At 47.9% G+C, this 19,635-nt stretch overlaps 1 protein-coding gene across 20 annotated transcripts in view; it reads right to left on the reverse strand.

Moving 5' to 3' along the window:
* Positions 1-991: 991 nt before the first annotated feature.
* LOC135526651 (ankyrin repeat and KH domain-containing protein 1-like) overlaps positions 992-19,635 on the reverse strand; it is a 67,903-nt gene continuing 49,259 nt past the window's right edge. For 6 of the 20 annotated variants that reach the window (XM_064955176.1, XM_064955173.1, XM_064955170.1 and 3 more), the window contains 20 exons: positions 17,589-18,009; positions 17,220-17,362; positions 16,996-17,107; positions 16,634-16,794; positions 16,091-16,233; positions 15,600-15,813; positions 15,019-15,194; positions 14,706-14,868; positions 14,480-14,575; positions 13,252-13,558; positions 12,956-13,146; positions 11,115-11,437; positions 10,739-10,891; positions 10,215-10,364; positions 7,441-8,968; positions 3,239-3,650; positions 2,830-3,075; positions 2,311-2,492; positions 1,755-1,919; positions 992-1,661 (listed from right to left, as the gene is read on the reverse strand). In XM_064955176.1, coding sequence (XP_064811248.1) covers positions 1,611-1,661; positions 1,755-1,919; positions 2,311-2,492; positions 2,830-3,075; positions 3,239-3,650; positions 7,441-8,968; positions 10,215-10,364; positions 10,739-10,891; positions 11,115-11,437; positions 12,956-13,146; positions 13,252-13,558; positions 14,480-14,575; positions 14,706-14,868; positions 15,019-15,194; positions 15,600-15,813; positions 16,091-16,233; positions 16,634-16,794; positions 16,996-17,107; positions 17,220-17,362; positions 17,589-18,009 — 5,337 coding nt within the window. In that variant the 3' untranslated portion in view covers positions 992-1,610. Of the gene's footprint in view, positions 1,662-1,754; positions 1,920-2,310; positions 2,493-2,829; positions 3,076-3,238; positions 3,651-6,569; positions 6,674-7,440; positions 8,969-10,214; positions 10,365-10,738; positions 10,892-11,114; positions 11,438-12,955; positions 13,147-13,251; positions 13,559-14,479; positions 14,576-14,705; positions 14,869-15,018; positions 15,195-15,599; positions 15,814-16,090; positions 16,234-16,633; positions 16,795-16,995; positions 17,108-17,219; positions 17,363-17,588; positions 18,010-19,635 lie in introns of those variants that run through there. The other 14 variants (XM_064955178.1, XM_064955177.1, XM_064955184.1 and 11 more) reach the window with 11 other exon arrangements.

Genomic DNA, 19,635 nt, shown 5'->3' on the forward strand with positions numbered 1-19,635 from the left:
ACAGGCAGTGGCTCGGGTGGGTGTTGTCCTTGATGATCTTTATGGCCTTCCTGTAACATCGGGTGGTGTAGGTGTCCTGGAGGGAAGGTAGTTTGCCCCCGGTGATGCGTTGTGCAGACCTCACTACCCTCTGGAGAGCCTTGCGGTTGTGGGCGGAGCAGTTGCCGTACCAGGCGGTGATACAGCCCGCCAGGATTCTCTCGATTGTGCATCTGTAGAAGTTTATGAGTGCTTTTGGTGACAAGCTGAATTTCTTCAGCCTCCTGAGGTTGAAGAGGCGCTGCTGCGCCTTCTTCACGATGCTGTCTGTGTGAGTGGACCAATTCAGTTTGTCTGTGATGTGTATGCCGAGGAACTTAAAACTTACTACCCTCTCCACTACTGTTCCATCGATGTGGATAGGGGGGTGTTCCCTCTGCTGTTTCCTGAAGTCCACAATCATCTCCTTAGTTTTGTTGACGTTGAGTGTGAGGTTATTTTCCTGACACCACACTCCGAGGGCCCTCACCTCCTCCCTGTAGGCCGTCTCGTCGTTGTTGGTAATCAAGCCTACCACTGTTGTGTCGTCCGCAAGATGCTTTCAATGGTGCATTTGTGGGCCCATGCCAAATCCTTTCAACCTCCTAATGGTGAAGAGGCACTGTGTGGACCATTTTAAGTCCTTACTGATTTGGACATCGATTGTGGGAGAAGTCGGAGCTTAGGGATGATAGACGCGTTTCCCACTAGTCCTCACCAGTTGAAGGGGCATCCAAGTAGATTTTCCCCAGTCATATGTGGTAAATATCACCTTCCCACTTGGTTATGAGCGTTAGCTGTCAATGTTAGTATTTATTCAAATGTAACGCATCAGAGCCATGAGTTGAGTGTGTAGATTCTATTTTGTAAGATAACAAATGCATTGTGCTGTAACTAGTCAAACATGCTATTTATTTTGGGGAAATGAAAACAAAGCCCTACCTACACAAGCAATAAAGTGCACGGCCACAAGTACATTTCAATGTTTATTGAATATTAAGGTAAATATTTCACATTAATACAGGCTACGTAAAGTAGAGCCACTATACGACATGAAATGTACTCTCATTTTAACCCTTTTTAGTATGTAAACAATTATACATGTATTTACCACTAAAAGGTATTCTGATCTCTCTCTCTTTAGGTAATCATCATCCTCTAGTTGTTGGCCGAGTATCATTAGCTCCTTCATCAGCTCTCCCCGAGGAGAACGACAACTCTGTACGTGGGTTGAAGTCCTAAATCTAAGCTTCACAGAGCATGGAGCCGGTTGGACAGGCTGTCACCATCACTTTGTTCATCAGACATCAACCGGACTTTAAACAGAACTAGGGCCCAGAGTTTTCCCTCCCGACTCCACAACAGCCATTGCTGAAATGGTAGTATATTTCTTTATTTCTTATTGAGTTAGGCACATTAAAGAACGGTGTCAAGATCATTTCTCTCCATTTCTTCAAACTCAGCTTTGCTCTTCGTTCTCTACTAAAGTTAACATGTTTTACAATTCTGTTGGTTTTTGTTGTCAGTTGGAAATTAAATTCATGTTTGTGGTGTGTGTGTGCGCGCGTTTGATTTCTGTCGATGCCAGCCGGCTAGTTGACGTGGTTCAGGTGCACGTGAGGAGCCCAGGTACCAGGCCACACCTGAACGAAGAGGAAGAAGAGGAGAAGTGGAACAGTTGAGAGAGAAGGAGATTCCATTAGCAAAGGTGTGTGTGTGTGTGGAAAAAGTCTCACCTGCTGTGGGTCGGTGTTGTCTGCGTTGTTGGGGACCACCTTGATGATGGGGCTCCATGCAGGGTCAGCAGCGTGCAGTCCGTTGAACAGGCCCCCCCCCGGACTCTCCCCCATAGGGGGGTGGGGGGGCAGTATGGTCCCTCCATACATCGACATGGCCATACCCTGGAGACAACCAGGTCATTAAACACTTCACAACCAGGTCCACTAACTACAGTATATTAACATGGTCCTACCCTGGAGACACAGACCAGAAGAGGAACGGCCATTTGAAAATATCATATCACCTTCTCAAATAGACAAAGGTGTGTGTCAAAACAAAAAATGCTCAGAATAAAATAGGTTTCACCTTACAGTGAAATGCTTACTGACAAGCCCTTAACCAACAATGCAGTTCAAGAAAGAGTTAAGAAAATATTTACAAAATAAACAAAAATCTAAATGAATCACAAGGTAACAAGACCTATACATAACAATAACGAGGCTATATACAGGGGGTACCGGTACCGAGTCAGTGTGCAGGGGTACAGGTTCGTCCAGGTAGTGTGTGTGTTACCTTGGGGAAGTCCATGTAGTTGTTAGGGTGGTTGATGTGTTGCTGGTGGTAGTTAGCGGGGTTAGAGATGCCGGAGTCGTCCTGCTCCATGGGCTGGTACTGGGAGAAGGTGTGGTCCGCCTGCAGCCCAGGGTGGACCATGTGACTGCCCATCAGGGGCTGAGACCAACCTGACATGGCTTCTAGAAGGTGAGATGGGAGGTAAGAGACCGAGAGATACTGTGTGTGTGAGAGTGGGGGGCTGTGGGTGTGAGAGTGGGGGGCTGTGGGTGTGAGAGTGGGGGGCTGTGGGTGTGAGAGTGGGGGGCTGTGGGTGTGAGAGTGGGGGGCTGTGGGTGTGAGAGTGGGGGGTGTACGCGAGGTGGGGTGTGTGTGTGTACGTGAGGTGGGGTGTGTATATACCCGTTAGCTGTTTATCAGGGCTGTAGACATTGGGGATGGAGAGACCAGCGTGGGTTAGCAGTTGTGTGTGAACACATGGATCTGGTGTGTGTCCGTCTGGTTTGTACGACTACTCACCCGAGGCACTGCCGACTCCGAAGGACCAGATGCCTCCCTGTCCTACAGGAGCGGTGTAGGAGGTCGGGAGGAGAGGAGGGTTGACGGTGGTCTGTCTGATCCTCGCCAGCCTCTCTGTCCCGATGGGAGGAGGCACCTTTCTGTCCTGCTGGCTGCCGCCCTGGCCCTGCTTGGTCTGGTGGGGAGGGGGGGCCGCGGGGCCAGACGACGACACCTTGGAGGGAGGGGGCACCGCCTGGGACTCGCCTGGGGAGACAAGGGTTAAAGATTAGGGGTTTTGAGTCGAAAAGACAGTTATACAATTTAAGAGAGTTTTGCCTTAGTTAAATCATTTATTTTCTGTGTGTTGAATTCCTGGAAAATAAGCTTTGTGGGCATTTTAGATACATTTTCACACATCTGTCAGTACCTGATGTGGCAGCGCTCCAGGGGTGAGGGGAGAAGTGCTGTCTGCTGAAGGAGGGGGTGCCCACAGCTGCTGGCCCGTGTAGATAGACTGGACTACCAGACATACTGGTAGCATAGCTGGTCAGACTCAGAGCTGTAAGACAAGGAGGGGGTTTGGGACATATAGAATGTAAGGTCAAACAAAGTCTCATATAAAAACATAAAATAACATCTAAATGTCCCTTTCTTTTACCAATAGGACTGTTGACCATCCTCTGTGAGGCAGAGCGGTACCCAGGGGCCTTGGAGCTGTCTGGAGGAGGGGCCATCATGCCATCCATCTGACCCATGTAGGCGGGGGGGGCAGAATACTGCTGCTCAGGAGGGGAGCGGGCAGGGAGGTGGCACGCACCCCACACCTGGTTGTTACCCACCTAATAGAGAGACAAGTGGTTAGTGAGCAACTGGGCCACAGGTGTGACCCGAAATGAGAAGGCACTGAAGTTTAGGTCACAACATTTTCTGCATTAAATGTAAACTGGACATAGGTGAAGTCGGGGCAGTCTGGATCTTACAAAAGGCCTTTGATACTGTGAATTATGAGGTCCTCCGATCCAAACCATCCTTTCCTTAATGTGTCCACTGAAGTTAGTTGGATGTATTCCTATCTGACAAACATAAGTCAAAGGGTTTGTTTGGGGGACACTCAGACTCTCTATACTATAACATTGGGGTCCCACAAGGGTCAATATTAGGCCCCCTTCTGTTTACCATCTATATACAGTTGAAGTCGGAAGTTTACAATAAACCTTAGCCAAATACATTTAAACTCAGTTTTTCACAATTCCTGACATTTAATCCTAGCAAAAATTCCTTGTCTTAGGTCAGTTCGGATCACCACTTTATTTTAAGAATGTGAAATGTCAGAAAAATAGTTGAGATTTATTTCATCACATTCCCAGTGGGTCAGAAGTTTACAAACACTCAATTAGTATTTGGTAGCATTGCCTTTAAATTGTAGAACTTGGGTCAAACGTTGTGGGTAGCCTTCTACAAGCTTCCCACAATAAGCTGGGTGAATTTTGCCCCATTCCTCCTGACAGAGCTGGTGTTACTGAGTCAGGTTTGTAGGCCTCCTTGATTGCACACGCTTTTTTCTGCCCACAAACTTTCTATAGGATTGAGGTCAGGGCTTTGTGATGGCCACTCCAATACCTTGACTTTTTTGTCCTTGAGCCATTTTGCCACAACTTTGGGAAGTATGCTTGGGGTCATTGTCCATTAGGAAAACCTATTTGCGACCAAGCTTTAACTTCCTGACTTATGTCTTGAGATGTTGCTTCAATATATCCACATAATTTTCCTTCCTCAAGATGCCATCTATTTTTGCACCAGTCCCTCCTGCAGCAATGCACCCCCACAACATGATGCTGCCACCCTCGTGCTTCATGGTTGGGATGGTGTTCTTCGGCTTGCAAGCCTCCCCCTTTTTCCTCCAAACATAACGATGGTCATTATGGCCAAACAGTTCTATTTTTGTTTCATCAGACCAGAGGACATTTCTCCAAAAAGTACAATCTTTGTCCCCATGTGCAGTTGCAAATAGTAGTATGGCCTTTTTATGGCGGTTGTGGAGCAGTGGCTTCTTCCTTGCTGAGCGGCCTTTCAGGTTATGTCAATATATTACTCGTTTTACTGTGGATATAGATAATTTTGTATCTGTTTCCTCCAGCATCTTCACAAGGTCCTTTGCTGTTGTTCTGGGATTGTTTTGCACTTTTCGCACCAAAGTACTTTCATCTCTAGGAGACAGAATGCGTCTCCTTCCTGAGCAGTATGACGGCTGCGTGGTCCCATGGTGTTTATACTTGTGTACTATTGCTTTTACAGATGAACGTGTACCTTCAGGTGTTTGGAAATTGCTCCCAAGGATGAATCAGACTTGTGGATGTCTTCAATTGTGGTTCTGAGGTCTTGGCTGATTTCTTTTGATTTTCCCCATGATGTCAAGCAAAGATGCATTGAGTTTGAAGGTAGGCCTTCAAATACATCCCCAGGTACACCTCCAATTGACTAAAATAATGTCAATTAGCCTATCAGAAGCTTCTAAAGCCATGAGATCATTTCCTGGAACTTTCCAAGCTGTTTCAAGGCACAGTCAACTTAAGTGTATGTAAACTTCTGACCCACTGGAATTGTGATACAGTGAATTATAAGTGAATTAATCTGCCTGTAAACAATTGTTGGAAAAATTACTTGTGTCGTGTACAAAGTAGATGTCCTAACCGACTTGCCAAAACTATAGTTTGTTAACAAAACATTTGTGGAGTGGTTGAAAAATGAGTTTTAATGATTCCAACCTAAGTGTATGTAAACTTCTGACTTCAACTGTACCGGTAAATTATCTCCCACAAGTTAACATGCAGATGTATGCAAACTATACAGTTCTGTATGTACGCAAATAATAGACAAGTTGTTAACAAGTTAACTGAAGCTGTAGTACATGTTTGTAAATGGACAACTAATTCTTGCCTGCATTTAAATATCGACAAAACTATTTTCTTCTCCAAGAAATCCATTGATTCCTCCCAACGATCTGTTCTTGTTAATGGGGAGAATCTGAAAGTTGTGTCTAACTTCAGGTATCTCAAGAGTTTTTTTGGGTGACTCCAACATGTGAAGGTGGTTAACAAGGTCAAGTTTGGATTATCCAACTTTAGGTTAATAAGACCTTTCCTTCCTCTAGTGGCCACCAAACTATATATGCATGCTATGACCTTCGCACATGCTGGTCACAGGCAGGAGCTACTATTCTGAAACCAATTGAATCACTCTACAAACACACACTTCATATTTTTGATGAACTGAACAGTTACCACCATTGTCATATTATTTACAAACATAATTGATTCAGTCTGGATAGGTTTAAGCAGTATGTAAATGCAAGCCTTGTCTTTAAGATCCTGCACGGTGTTGCCCCTCCACCTCTATGCCGGCATATCATGATCAAGGAAAGCCCCTCCAGGATAACAAGGGCATTAAGTAGAGGTTGATTGCGTCGGCCCTTTTTGACACAGTAATTTCGATCAATCGCCCTTCTCTGTTAGAGCTACAATACACTGAAATGCAATGCCAATGGACTTGCTGCACTGATTATTGGATTTTTACATTTAAAATTGAAAACATGGCTCAAATCTATCTAAATCTGTACACATGAGTTATCTGTGGTTCCTCATATGTAAGACGACAGTTGATGATAGTGTTGTTGTTAGAATGATATATTATTGGATGTAATGTGTTTTGTATTGTTTTAGTGAGTATTTGTATAAAGGTGGCTGTGTAAAGGCCCTTACCTGCCCAGGGAATACTGGTGCAAATGATCTTTTGGCTAACCCCGGCACATTTACATGGATGTTGCATTATTGTAATACTGATGTTGATTAATGTGCATTATCCCCTATAAATAAAGAAATAAGCCTTCAAAACATGTTGTTACTCTATGGCAGCGCTCTCCAACCCTGTTCCTGGAGAGCTACCCTCCTGTAGGTTCACTGCAACCCTGTCCCTGGAGAGCTACCCTCCTGTAGGTTTTTACTTCAACCCTGTTCCTGGAGAGCTACCCTCCTGTAGGTTTTACTTCAACCCTGTTCCTGGACAGCTACCCTCCTGTAGGTTTTTACTTCAACCCTGTTCCTCGACAGCTACCCTCCTGTAGGTTTACACTCCAACCCTGTTCCTGGACAGCTAACCTCCTGTAGGTTTTAACTCCAACCCCAGCTGTAACTATCCTGATTCAGCTTACCAAACAGCTAATTATTAGACTCACATGTGCTAGATTAGGGTTGGAGTGAAAACCTACCGGAGGGTAGCTCTCCTGGAACAGGGTTGGAGTGTAAACCTACAGGAGGGTAGCTGTCCAGGAACATGGTTGGAGTGAAAACCTACAGGAGGGTAGCTGTCCAGGAACAGGGTTGGTGTGAACACCTACAGGAGGGTAGCTGTCCAGGAACAGGGTTGGAGTGAACACCTACAGGAGGGTAGCTGTCCAGGAACAGGGTTGGAGTTAACACCTACAGGAGGGTAGCTGTCCAGGAACAGGGTTGGAGTGAAAACCTACAGGAGGGTAGCTGTCCAGGAAGTGTTGGAGAGACCTGCTCTATTGAAATAAAAAAACGATTCTGTGGAGAACAGAAATAGTAGAAAATAATGTGTGGTGGCACCCACCTGGTTGTTGTTGTCGAACATGCTGCTGAAATGGTTGAAGAGCGCTGCAGGGCCGAAGTTAGGGGGCATCTGCTGGGGCTTGGCCCCACCATGGACCTGCTGCTGTATCGGAGAACCGTTCATCAGACCCATGGAGGACTGGGGCTGAGGGGGCATAGAGGGGGGCTGGGATGCCTGGGGCTGCTTCTGTTTGGGATGCTCATGTTGTTGTTGCTGTGTGTTATGGGGTAGGAACGTTTTTTGCTGTGTGTTATGGGGTAGGAACGTTTGTTGTTGCTGGTCGAGGTGTTGGTAGTAGGGCCCTGTCGGGGGCTGCATGCGGTGTGAGACACGGGGAGCGGGAGCCGAGAAGTGGGGTACGGTGCTGTTGGGGTGTGTGTGTGAGGGGGTGGAGGAGGATGGGGGGAGGTGGGAGCTGGACTGAAGAGGGAGGAGAGATGGAGGGGGGTCTGATGAGGAAGTGGAGGTTAGGAGAGGAGGGGGTTGGTGCTGCTGCTGCTGGCGGGGCTCAAGTTTGGGGGGGGTAGTCATGACAGGGGCGGTGAAATCACCTGAACTAACCACATTGTTGACTGAGACGGATAGGGCCTCCTGGGAGAGGGAGGGGGTCAGCTTCTCCTTGCTTGGGGGAGCAGTGGGGGCGCTGGGGGGTGACTTGGGGGGCTGAGAGATGGGGGTGACCTGGGGTTGAAGAGGGTTAGGGGTGTTTGTAGCCGTTAAGCCCGTGTGTTGGTGGGCGGGAGACCCTGTACCTCTCACTGAGTGACTACTACTACTGACAGTGGTGGTAGTAACCATGGAGACAGAGTTGACCCCTATGTGCTTGGGGTCAGAGGTGAACAGCTGTTTCCTGACTGAGGAGGGTGTGGGGGTGCTGGGCTGGGTCCCAGGGGGGGGGTTAGGGGTGTGGGGTGACCCTGTAGTCGTAGCTGTCTGACTGTTAGAGGCACGAGGACTGGAGACAGAGGAGCCCGTGGATGATGTGTTATTGTGATCATTATGACTTGACAAGTTAGATGTGGCCTGGTTGTTACCACTACTACCACCGTTGTGTTTGGGGGAGCTGTTGGCACTACCGGGACTCAGCGGCCGCACCGGGAACGGGCCCCAGGTGCTGGCGGCGGGGGAGAAGGTCCCACCGAACTGGGCCATGGGCAGCATGGGGTGTCTGATCTGATGCATGGTCTGGGCTGCCAGGAGGGCCAGCTGGGGATGGGCGTAGGCCAGGGGGAGAGACACGGGGAAGGGCTGCCTCACCCCAGACAGACCCTTACCCATCTTACCCCCTGTCTGAGAGGAAGAGGACTGGAAGGAGACCCCAGAGGACGTGACCAGGGAGCCCAGGGCCTTGGCCCCAACGCTGAGGTTAAGGTTAGCTCCAGTGGGGGTGGGGAAGGGGGCTGAGGTGGTCTTGGAGCCCGGGGCCCTGATGTGGTTCCTGGGGATGAGGTCCTCTAGTTCCTTGGCTGGGTCCTGGATCAAAGAGGTGATCAGCTGGACCGCGTGGCGTGTCGACTCCGTGCCACCTCTGGAATGGACCATCACAACACAGGGGTCAGGGGCCACACAACAATGTACACATTCCACGGACATGGCTCCAACCAAGTATCTCAAATCTTCACTGATCTCCTGGAGATACTGCAGGAGGATTTATAAATCAACACATATCTATTTCTCTGTTAAATACTTAGAATCCCTCGGATAAATCAACACATGACTATTAGAATCCCTGAGATAAATCAACACATGACTATTAGAATCCTTCAGATAAATCAACACATGACTATTAGAATCCCTCAGATAAATCAACACATGACTATTAGAATCCCTGAGATAAATCAACACATGACTATTAGAATCCCTGAGATAAATCAACACATGACTATTAGAATCCTTCAGATAAATCAACACATGACTATTAGAATCCTTCAGATAAATCAACACATGGCTATTAGAATCCCTGAGATAACTCAACACATGACTATTAGAATCCCTGAGATAAATCAACACATGACTATTAGAATCCCTGAGATAAATCAACACATGACTATTAGAATCCTTCAGATAAATCAACACATGACTATTAGAATCCCTCAGATATCAACACATGACTATTAGAATCCCTGAGATAAATCAACACATGACTATTAAATCCTTCAGATAAATCAACACATGACTATTAGAATCCCTGAGATAAATCAACACATGACTATTAGAATCCTTCAGATAAATCAACACATGACTATTAGAATCCTTCAGATAAATCAACACATGACTATTAGAATCCCTCAGATAAATCAACACGACTATTAGAATCCCTCAGATAAATCAACACGACTATTAGAATCCCTCAGATAAATCAACACATGACTATTAGAATCCCTCAGATAAATCAACACATGACTATTAGAATCCCTCAGATAAATCAACACATGACTATTAGAATCCCTCAGATAAATCAACACATGACTATTAGAATCCCTCAGATAAATCAACACATGACTATTAGAATCCTTCAGATAAATCAACACATGACTATTAGAATCCCTCAGATAAATCAACACATGACTATTAGAATCCTTCAGATAAATCAACACATGACTATTAGAATCCTTCAGATAAATCAACACATGACTATTAGAATCCTTCAGATAAATCAACACATGACTATTACTCTTTTCTCGGTTTTCCTCCTGTTCAGTTCTACTCTGCCGACTGGTGTAATAACGGGCTGCTGCCACCAGAGGTCAGGCTCTCCTTCTCTCCGGTCCTACCTGATGGTGATCATTCTCTCTCCGTTCTTGTCTTTCTGTTTGTCCACGTCGATGTGTGCTCCCGTCACGTCCTGTATAGCTGTGATGTTGCAGCCTCCTCTACCCATGATCCTCGACACCACCGAGGCCGGGACCGACAGCTTCTTAGACCTGCAGCCCGGAGAGAGATTCATATGGGGTTTAGAACCGGGACAAAGCACAAGATACATGGGGAGCCACAGGCCTGACAACTTACTTTCCCTCATTGTCTAAAACAGTGGTTCCTAACCAGGGAATCTGGGAGTACCTAGCCTGTCCACTGGGGGTACCTGGCCTGTCCACTGGGGGTACTTTCAGGCTCATGAGACCATAGGTCTACTGGTAAAATGCACGAGGGGGTACATCAGGGGAACTCCGGGCAGAGAAACATTCAGTTGGTGGTACAGTAACCAAAAAAGTTTGGGAACCACTGGCCTAAAATATCCTATAGATTTCCTTGAAGCATTTCTAGATGGATTTTATGGATGGTGTGTGTATCCACCCACCGTCTCACCACCTCCTTCCAACCCTCCTCTCTCTTCTGTCCCCTCTTGGGGCTGGTGAGGCTCTTGCTGTTGGGGGATGTGACGGGGAGAGACATGGTCTTAAACTGGGACGGTACAGAGCTGCTGGGGGTCAACTCACGCATGTCTGGAGCTCTGAGAGGTTGGGGGGGGGGGGGAAAGAGGGGGAGAGAACATGGGGGAGAAAGAGAGAGAAAGGGATAAAGGTCAGATTGACATTTAATAAGGTTGAGGTTTTATCTATGTATTTGTTATAGAAATGCACTGTTCCGTGTGATTTGATGGTTTCCTTGAGGAAAACTACAGTTAGTCAAAGGCAAACCAATGGTTCTCCTCTAAAGCGCTGCAGGTCACTCACTTGTGTGTAGGCTTGGAGATGGAGACGCTGACTTGGTTGCCTGGGTGTAGCTGCAGACAGTGTTTCTTCTCCGGGCCTGGCAGCAGGCTGTGAGTGGGGCCCGAGGACGAAGAGGAGGAGGAGGAAGAGGAGGATGAGGAAGAAGAGGGGAGGTCGGGGAGGAAGTTGAGCTCCTGGCTCTTGCCCCCGCTGCTGCTACTCTCACTGGCACAGTCGGTGCTGTCCAGGGGGTCTGAGTCGCTGGTGCCCCCCGCCCCTGTCACCCCACCACCCCGTGGCTCCCCATGGATCGTGTTGGCCTTGTGCTGTGCCAGCACCACCTGCTGGACAGAGATGGAACCATCACTGATATGACACCTTGATTGACAGATTGTTTGACGGATAACTGAGTGGAAAAGACGAGTGGACATGTGTACATATTTGCAGCCACCCAGAAAATTACAGCTTCACTCTCTTGTCCTTAAATTTAGCGAGGCTACATTATATTCTGCAGTCAGGTCACAAAATACATCATATGGAGCGGCAGGGAGCCGAGTGGTTAGAGTGTGGGACTAGTAACCGAAAGGTTGCAAGATCGAATCCCTGAGCTGACAAGATCTGTCGTTCTGCCCCTGAACAGGGCAGTTAACCCACTGTTAACGTCATTGTCTGTCATTGAAAATAAGAATTTGTTCTTAACGGATGTGCCTCGTTAAATAAAGGTCAAATAAAAAAATAAAAAAATTTATTAAATACAGTACCAGTCAAAAGTTTGGACACATCTACTCATTCAAGGGTTATTCTTTATGTTTTACCATTTTCTACATGGTAGAATAATAGCGAAGACATAAAAACTATGAAATAACATATGGAATGATGTAGTAACCAAAAAAAGTGTTAAAGAAATCAAAATATATTTGAGATTCTTCAAAGTAGCCACCCTTTGCCTTGATGACAGCTTTGCACACTCTTGGAATCCTCTCAACCAGCTTGAAGGAGTTCCCACATATGCTGACAAAAAAAAAAAAAATCACAAACAGCATCACCAGGAAAACACCATCACACCTCCCTCTCCATGCTTCACTGTGGGAACCACACAAAGTCACAGTGGTTAGAACCAAAAATTTGGACTCATCAGACCAAAGGACATATTTCCACCGGTCTAATGTCCAATGCTCCTGTTTCTTGGCCCAAGCAAGTCTCTTCTTATTGGTGTCCTTTAGTAGTGGTTTCTTTGCAGCAATTCGACCATGAAGGCCTGATTCACGCAGCCTCCCCTGACAGTTGATGTTGAGATGTGTGTTACTTGAACTCCGTGAAGCATTTATTTGGGCTGCAATCTGAGGTGCAGTTAACTCTAATGAATGTATCCTGAGGCGGTCCTCATGAGAGCCAGTTTCATCATAGCGCTGAGACTGCACTTGAAGAAACTTTAAAAGTTCTTGAAAAATGTTCCGGATTGACTGATCTTCTTGTCTGAAGTAATGATGGACTGTTGTTTCTCTTTGTTTATTTGAGCTCTTCTTGCCATAATATGGACTTGGTCTTTTACCAAATAGGGATATCTTCTGTATACCACCCCTACCTTGTCACAACACAACTGATTGGCTCAAACTTTGTGGTTACAACATGATTCCACATGTGTTATTTCATAGTTTTGATGTCTTCACTATTATTCTATTATTATTATTATCATCATCATGTAGAAAAGAGTAAAAATAAAGAAAAACCCTTGAATGAGTAGGTGTGTTAACTTCTGACTGGTACTGTTTAGCTACACATTACAAAAATCAAATCTATATTGAAACTATATTTTAAATACACCAACCACCTGTGGGTCCTGCAGTATGATTGGTTAATACCTGTGGGTCCTGACATATGATTGGTTCGCTGGGGGATGAGTCCTTGGTCTTGTTCTTCTTGCTTTTGCGGCTGGCACTGGTTGTCATGGCAACACTGGCCCTCTTCTTGCCGAACACACAGCTGAAGGTGGCGGGGATACCGATGGTGGTGGTGGTGGTCGCACTGGGGGGGTCGATGGGGGGATCCACTTCTGGAGAGGGAACGACAGAGTTGTTAAACTAGCCACCACAAACAAATGTTATTATCGGCATTTTGGGAACAAATTATTAGATATTGAAACCAATATATAATTTACCCTCGGCGGAGTCATCCTGCTTCTGCATCTCACCGTCTTCCTCCTCATCCTCCTCCTGGGTAGTCTTCTGCTCCTCTTCATCCTCCTCCTCCTCCTGCTTTCTCTTCTGCTCCTCCTTCTTCTTCTTGCGTTTCTCCTTGCGTTTCTCTCTCTTGGCAGCCAGGGCCTGCTTCTTGCTCTCCTCTCTGGACTTCTCCAGGTCGAGCTCCTTGAGGAGAATGCTGGCGTTCTTGTTGGCTTCAGCAGCCTGCTGGTCTTTGGCTTTGACGATGGTCTCCATGCACTGATGGCACTTCTTCAACAACTCCTGAGAGAGGGAGGGATGGAGAGAGAGAGGGAGGGATGGAGAGAGAGGGAGGGATAGAGAGAGAGAGGGAGGGATAGAGAGAGAGCGAGAGAGAGGGAGGGATAGAGATGGAGAGAGAGAGAGGGAGGGAGGAAGAGAGAGAGGGAGGAAGAGAGAGAGAGGGAGGGAGAGAGAGAGAGAGAGAGAGAGAGGGAGAGAGAGAGGGAGAGAGAGAGGGAGAGAGAGAGGGAGAGAGAGAGAGAGGGAGAGAGAGAGGGAGAGAGAGAGGGAGAGAGAGAGGGAGGGAGGGATAGAGAGGGAGGGATAGAGAGGGAGGGATAGAGAGGGAGGGATAGAGAGGGAGGGATAGAGAGGGAGGGATAGAGAGGGAGGGATAGAGAGGGAGGGATAGAGAGGGAGGGATAGAGAGGGAGGGATAGAGAGGGAGGGATAGAGAGGGAGGGATAGAGAGGGAGGGATAGAGAGGGAGGGATAGAGAGGGAGGGAGGGATGGAGAGAGAGAGGGATGGAGAGAGAGAGGGATGGAGAGAGAGAGGGATGGAGAGAGGGAGGGATGGAGAGAGAGGGAGGGGGTGGAGAGAGGGGGAGGGGGTGGAGAGAGAGGGAGGGGGTGGAGAGAGAGGGAGGGGGTGGAGAGAGAGGGAGGGGGTGGAGAGAGAGGGAGGGGGTGGAGAGAGAGGGAGGGGGTGGAGAGAGAGGGAGGGATGGAGAGAGAGGGAGGGATGGAGAGAGAGGGAGGGATGGAGAGAGAGGGAGGGATGGAGAGAGAGGGAGGGAGGGAGAGAGAGGGAGGGGTGGAGAGAGTTAGTGGAAACTCAAATCTTTCTAACCCACTGTCATACATCCAAGCTATGGCACATTTGACAGCCAATGATACCCAGCCAACATACAAGCTCACAGAGTGATCTGTGGAGGTGTTACCTTGTCAGCGATGGTGGCGATGTATCTCATACACTCAATGTCTGAGGGGAACTGGTTGACCTCCTTTACCAGGTACTGAACCACCTTTACATGACCCTGAGAAACACAGGGGGGGCTAACTGTAAATAGGCAGGCTGGGGGAAGACTGCAGGGCCTCATAGTGGAACCAGATAGTGAGGGGGCCAGGTGTTGCAGGGGGGAAGGGTCATCCTGTGACACAACCTACCTTGCGGAAGGCAGCCATGAGCGGTGTGATCTTGCGGTTGTCTGCAGCGTCTACGTCGGCCCCAGCCTGCACCAGCAGCTGAACCACATCAAAATGGCCGCCGTTGGCCGCCAGCCACAGAGGTGTGTTCCCTTTCTTATTGCGCACGTCAACGTGAGCCCCTCTGGGGAACGGAGGAAAACAGACAACAGATCAACACGGGATAAAAAGAAGACACGACCTTCTAGGGAAATTCCTGGTTTCAAAATGAATTCCCACTCAGACAAACACGTTGATTCATTCAGATTGATTGATTGGTTGGTTTAACACCAACCTATTGATCAGCAGCTCACAGAACTTGTAGTGGCCCTTGTCTGCAGCGATGGTGAGGGCTGTGTCCCGGGACGAGGGGACAGGAGGGGCGTTGACGTCAGCCCCTTTATCCAGCAGCACCCGGCCCACCTCAGCATAGCCCCCCGACGCTGCCTCCATTAGAGGGGTCAGACCAGTCTACCAGGGGAGGGGGAGGTAAACATCACACACTGATGTCAATGGGAGACGGAGTGACAATTATCAAGTTAGGATTCACCAGAGCCTATATGCACCTTGGCTCTGGAATCCCTTGATATACTACTATAACATGGACTGAACGGTCCCGTCTCCTCACCTTGGCTCTGGACTCCCTTGATATACTACTATAACATGGACTGAACGGTCCCGTCTCCTCACCTTGGCTCTGGACTCCCTTGATATACTACTATAACATGGACTGAACGGTCCCGTCTCCTCACCTTGGCTCTGGACTCCCTTGATATACTACTATAACATGGACTGAACGGTCCCGTCTCCTCACCTTGGCTCTGGACTCCCTTGATATACTACTATAACATGGACTGAACGGTCCCGTCTCCTCACCTTGGCTCTGTGCTCTACGTTGGCCTTGCGGTCAAGCAGCAGACTGACCACCTCAGCCCGGCCCTGGAAGCAGGCCAGAGTCAGAGCCGTGTTCCTGTTAGTCTCGATCTGAGCGTTGATGTCGGAGCCCATGTCCAGCAGCAGCTTGACCGCTGGTACGTGACCGTTCATCGCTGCCAGCATCAGGGGAGAGATACCCAGCTTACTGCCCGTCCTGGAGACAGAGCCAGACACACAGAAAGTCAGGCAGGCGGGCGACAGACAGACAGACAGACCGAGAGCCACAAGACAGCCAGACACAGGAAGACATTAAATGAGATACATGAGGAGATGTGCTTTCACTACCAAAGGTGCAGTCATCACTTATTTTAACAACCCAGTGGAAGTTTGATGAAGAAATGTATTTGATGAAGAAATGTTTTTGATGAAGACCTGGAAAAGTAAAAGGGTATCAGTTAAAAGAGAAGATGTGGCCTCGCCCTGTCCAGTACCTGGAGTTGATCTCTGAGCCGGCGTTGAGGAGGATCTTGATGATGTTGACGTAGCCTCCAGACGCCGCCAGGCTCAGAGGGGTGTAGTCTGACACGTTACGATGCTCTTTATTGGCTCCTCGTAACAGCAACAGCTCCACCACCTAGGAGAGGAGAATACAGTTCTGTAAGTAACGGCACATAGTAAAGACTATGTTTTCAATTTGCTATTTCAGTCAGTGAAAGGTGAGTCGTTCAGTGCGGTGATTCATAGAAGGGAAGTGAGCGTGTACCATAGAATTATTAAATATTAAAAACTCATATAAATCACACCTCTGTGGTGTGCAATCAGACCTCTGTGGTGTGCAATCAGACCTCTGTGGTGTGCAATCAGACCTCTGTGGTGTGCAATCAGACCTCTGTGGTGTGCAATCAGACCTCTGTGGTGTGCAATCAGACCTCTGTGGTGTGCAATCAGACCTCTGTGGTGTGCAATCAGACCTCTGTGGTGTGCAATCAGACCTCTGTGGTGTGCAATCAGACCTCTGTGGTGTGCAATCAGACCTCTGTGGTGTGTACCTCTTGTCGTCCCCCTGAGCAGGCCAGGGAGAGGGGCGTGTCTTTGGTTCTCTCTGACTGGGCCTCTATGTCGCCCCCTTTATCCAGAAGGAGCTCCACCACCCCTGCATGGCCCGCTGTGGCAGCCAGGATCAGAGGGGTGAACCCTGGGGAGAGGACGAGGAGAGGGTCACAACCAGATGTACAGATACACCCAATACAATGTCAAGCACTTTGAACACTGTATAAATCCTGCCTTGTGTGTAAATATAAATAAACTTGTATATATTCCTGATTAATCAGAAATGAAAACATGTCTTGTGGATAAAAGGCCCTAACACCGGACAGTAACGTGGTGTGTGTGTTACCTTTCTTGTCGCGGTGCTCGATGTTGGCTCCTCGTGCGATGAGAACAGACACCAGCTCCTCGTGTCCTCCAGCACATGCCAGCGTCAACGCTGTGTCATGGTTACTCTCCGTCTGAAAGGAGAGGGACACTTACAACAACGCTGTGTGTAGGTGTGGGTCTCTCAGCCTTGAATGGGCTTTACATGAGCACTGATAACCACAGGGTGTGTGAGGAGTGACTTACATGTGCGTCAATGTCCACAGAGGGGTAGAGGGGCAGTGGGGAGGGGGGTGAGCCCATGTTGGAGGGGGTCTGTGAGAGGGGGTCAGACAGGGGGGTGGGGGACGTCGTAGTGTTTAACATGGGTACTCTGCTGCCCACCGCTGCTGGAACAGAGAAAGAAGGAGAGAATGGAGGGAGGGGGAGAGAGAGGGGAGAGAGAGAGGAGTTAGTATGTTACTTTTCAGGCCTTTCTTCTGGGGAATTTGTTCATCAGTCCTGATCTTTCAAACCAGTGCAGTTGAAGGAAAGGAGAATTGTAAAGAAATGAGTTAAGACTATTGAGATGCAGCCACCCACAACAGGCAGAACAGCTGTTAGAGAGCGACTCACCTGCCATGATGTCATCCAGCGTGTCTGTAAGCGTCTGAGCGGGCGAAGCCACCATGAGTCCGTCTGGGGCCTGCTGCCCTACCATCCCTGGTCCGAACCCCTGACCTTGACCCGGCATCTGCCGGCCCACCAGTACCCTCTGCAGCTCAGGGCTGGTAGTGCCAGGGCAGGGGTAGTCGGCTGGGCACGGGCTGTACTCCGGTAGGGGTTGGATGGGCACAAAGGCGGTCTGGAGGGGGGGAGGAAGAGGGTGGAGATGGGAGTGGGGGGAGGACAGGGGCTGGGGGGAGGGCGAGGGGGGCAAGGGCGGCTGCTGTCCATCCCTGTAGAGGATAGTGTCCACCTGGGGTAGCTTAGCGTAATCTTCCTCCTCTCCTTCCATCTCGTCTTCATCTTCATTATCATCATCATCCTCATCATCCTGGAATAGAAATTAGGTAAACTTCTAAAAGTCAAACAAAGCATTAAATAAAACAGTTCACAAAACACAGCAGGGACGGATCAGTCAGTTTATTAGATACGAGGGAGCGGATCAGTCAGTTTCTATTAGATACGAGGGAGCGGATCAGTCAGTTTCTATTAGATACGAGGATACAGATCAGTCAGTTTCTATTAGATACGAGGATACAGATCAGTCAGTTTCTATTAGATACGAGGATACGGATCAGTCAGTTTCTATTAGATACGAGGATACAGATCAGTCAGTTTCTATTAGATGCGAGGGAGCGGATCAGTCAGTTTCTATTAGATACGAGGATACAGATCAGTCAGTTTCTATTAGATACGAGGGGACGGATCAGTCAGTTTCTATTAGATACGAGGATACAGATCAGTCAGTTTCTATTAGATACGAGGGGACGGATCAGTCAGTTTCTATTAGATACGAGGGAGCGGATCAGTCAGTTTCTATTAGATACGAGGATACAGATCAGTCAGTTTCTATTAGATACGAGGATATGGATCAGTCCGTTTCTATTAGATACGAGGGAGCGGATCAGTCAGTTTCTATTAGATGCGAGGATACAGATCAGTCAGTTTCTATTAGATACGAGGATACAGATCAGTCAGTTTCTATTAGATACGAGGATACAGATCAGTCAGTTTCTATTAGATACGAGGATACAGATCAGTCAGTTTCTATTAGATGCGAGGATACAGATCAGTCAGTTTCTATTAGATACGAGGGGACGGATCAGTCAGTTTCTATTAGATGCGAGGATACAGATCAGTCAGTTTCTATTAGATACGAGGGAGCGGATCAGTCAGTTTCTATTAGATGCGAGGATACAGATCAGTCAGTTTCTATTAGATACGAGGATACAGATCAGTCAGTTTCTATTAGATGCGAGGATACAGATCAGTCAGTTTCTATTAGATACGAGGGAGCGGATCAGTCAGTTTCTATTAGATGCGAGGGAGCGGATCAGTCCGTTTCTATTAGATGCGAGGGAGCGGATCAGTCAGTTTCTATTAGATACGAGGATACAGATCAGTCAGTTTCTATTAGATGCGAGGATACAGATCAGTCAGTTTCTATTAGATACGAGGGGACGGATCAGTCCGTTTCTATTAGATGCGAGGGGACGGATCAGTCAGTTTATTAGATACGAGGATACAGATCAGTCAGTTTCTATTAGATACGAGGGAGCGGATCAGTCAGTTTCTATTAGATGCGAGGATACAGATCAGTCCGTTTCTATTAGATACGAGGGAGCGGATCAGTCAGTTTATTAGATACGAGGGAGCGGATCAGTCAGTTTATTAGATACGAGGGAGCGGATCAGTCAGTTTATTAGATGCGAGGGAGCGGATCAGTCAGTTTCTATTAGATACGAGGATACAGATCAGTCAGTTTCTATTAGATACGAGGGAGCAGATCAGTCAGTTTATTAGATACGAGGGAGCGGATCAGTCAGTTTCTATTAGATGCGAGGATACAGATCAGTCAGTTTCTATTAGATGCGAGGATACAGATCAGTCCGTTTCTATTAGATGCGAGGGAGCAGATCAGTCAGTTTATTAGATGCGAGGGAGCGGATCAGTCAGT

The sequence above is a fragment of the Oncorhynchus masou genome, chromosome 32 (assembly GCF_036934945.1).
Source record: "Oncorhynchus masou masou isolate Uvic2021 chromosome 32, UVic_Omas_1.1, whole genome shotgun sequence".
NCBI lineage: Eukaryota > Metazoa > Chordata > Actinopteri > Salmoniformes > Salmonidae > Oncorhynchus > Oncorhynchus masou.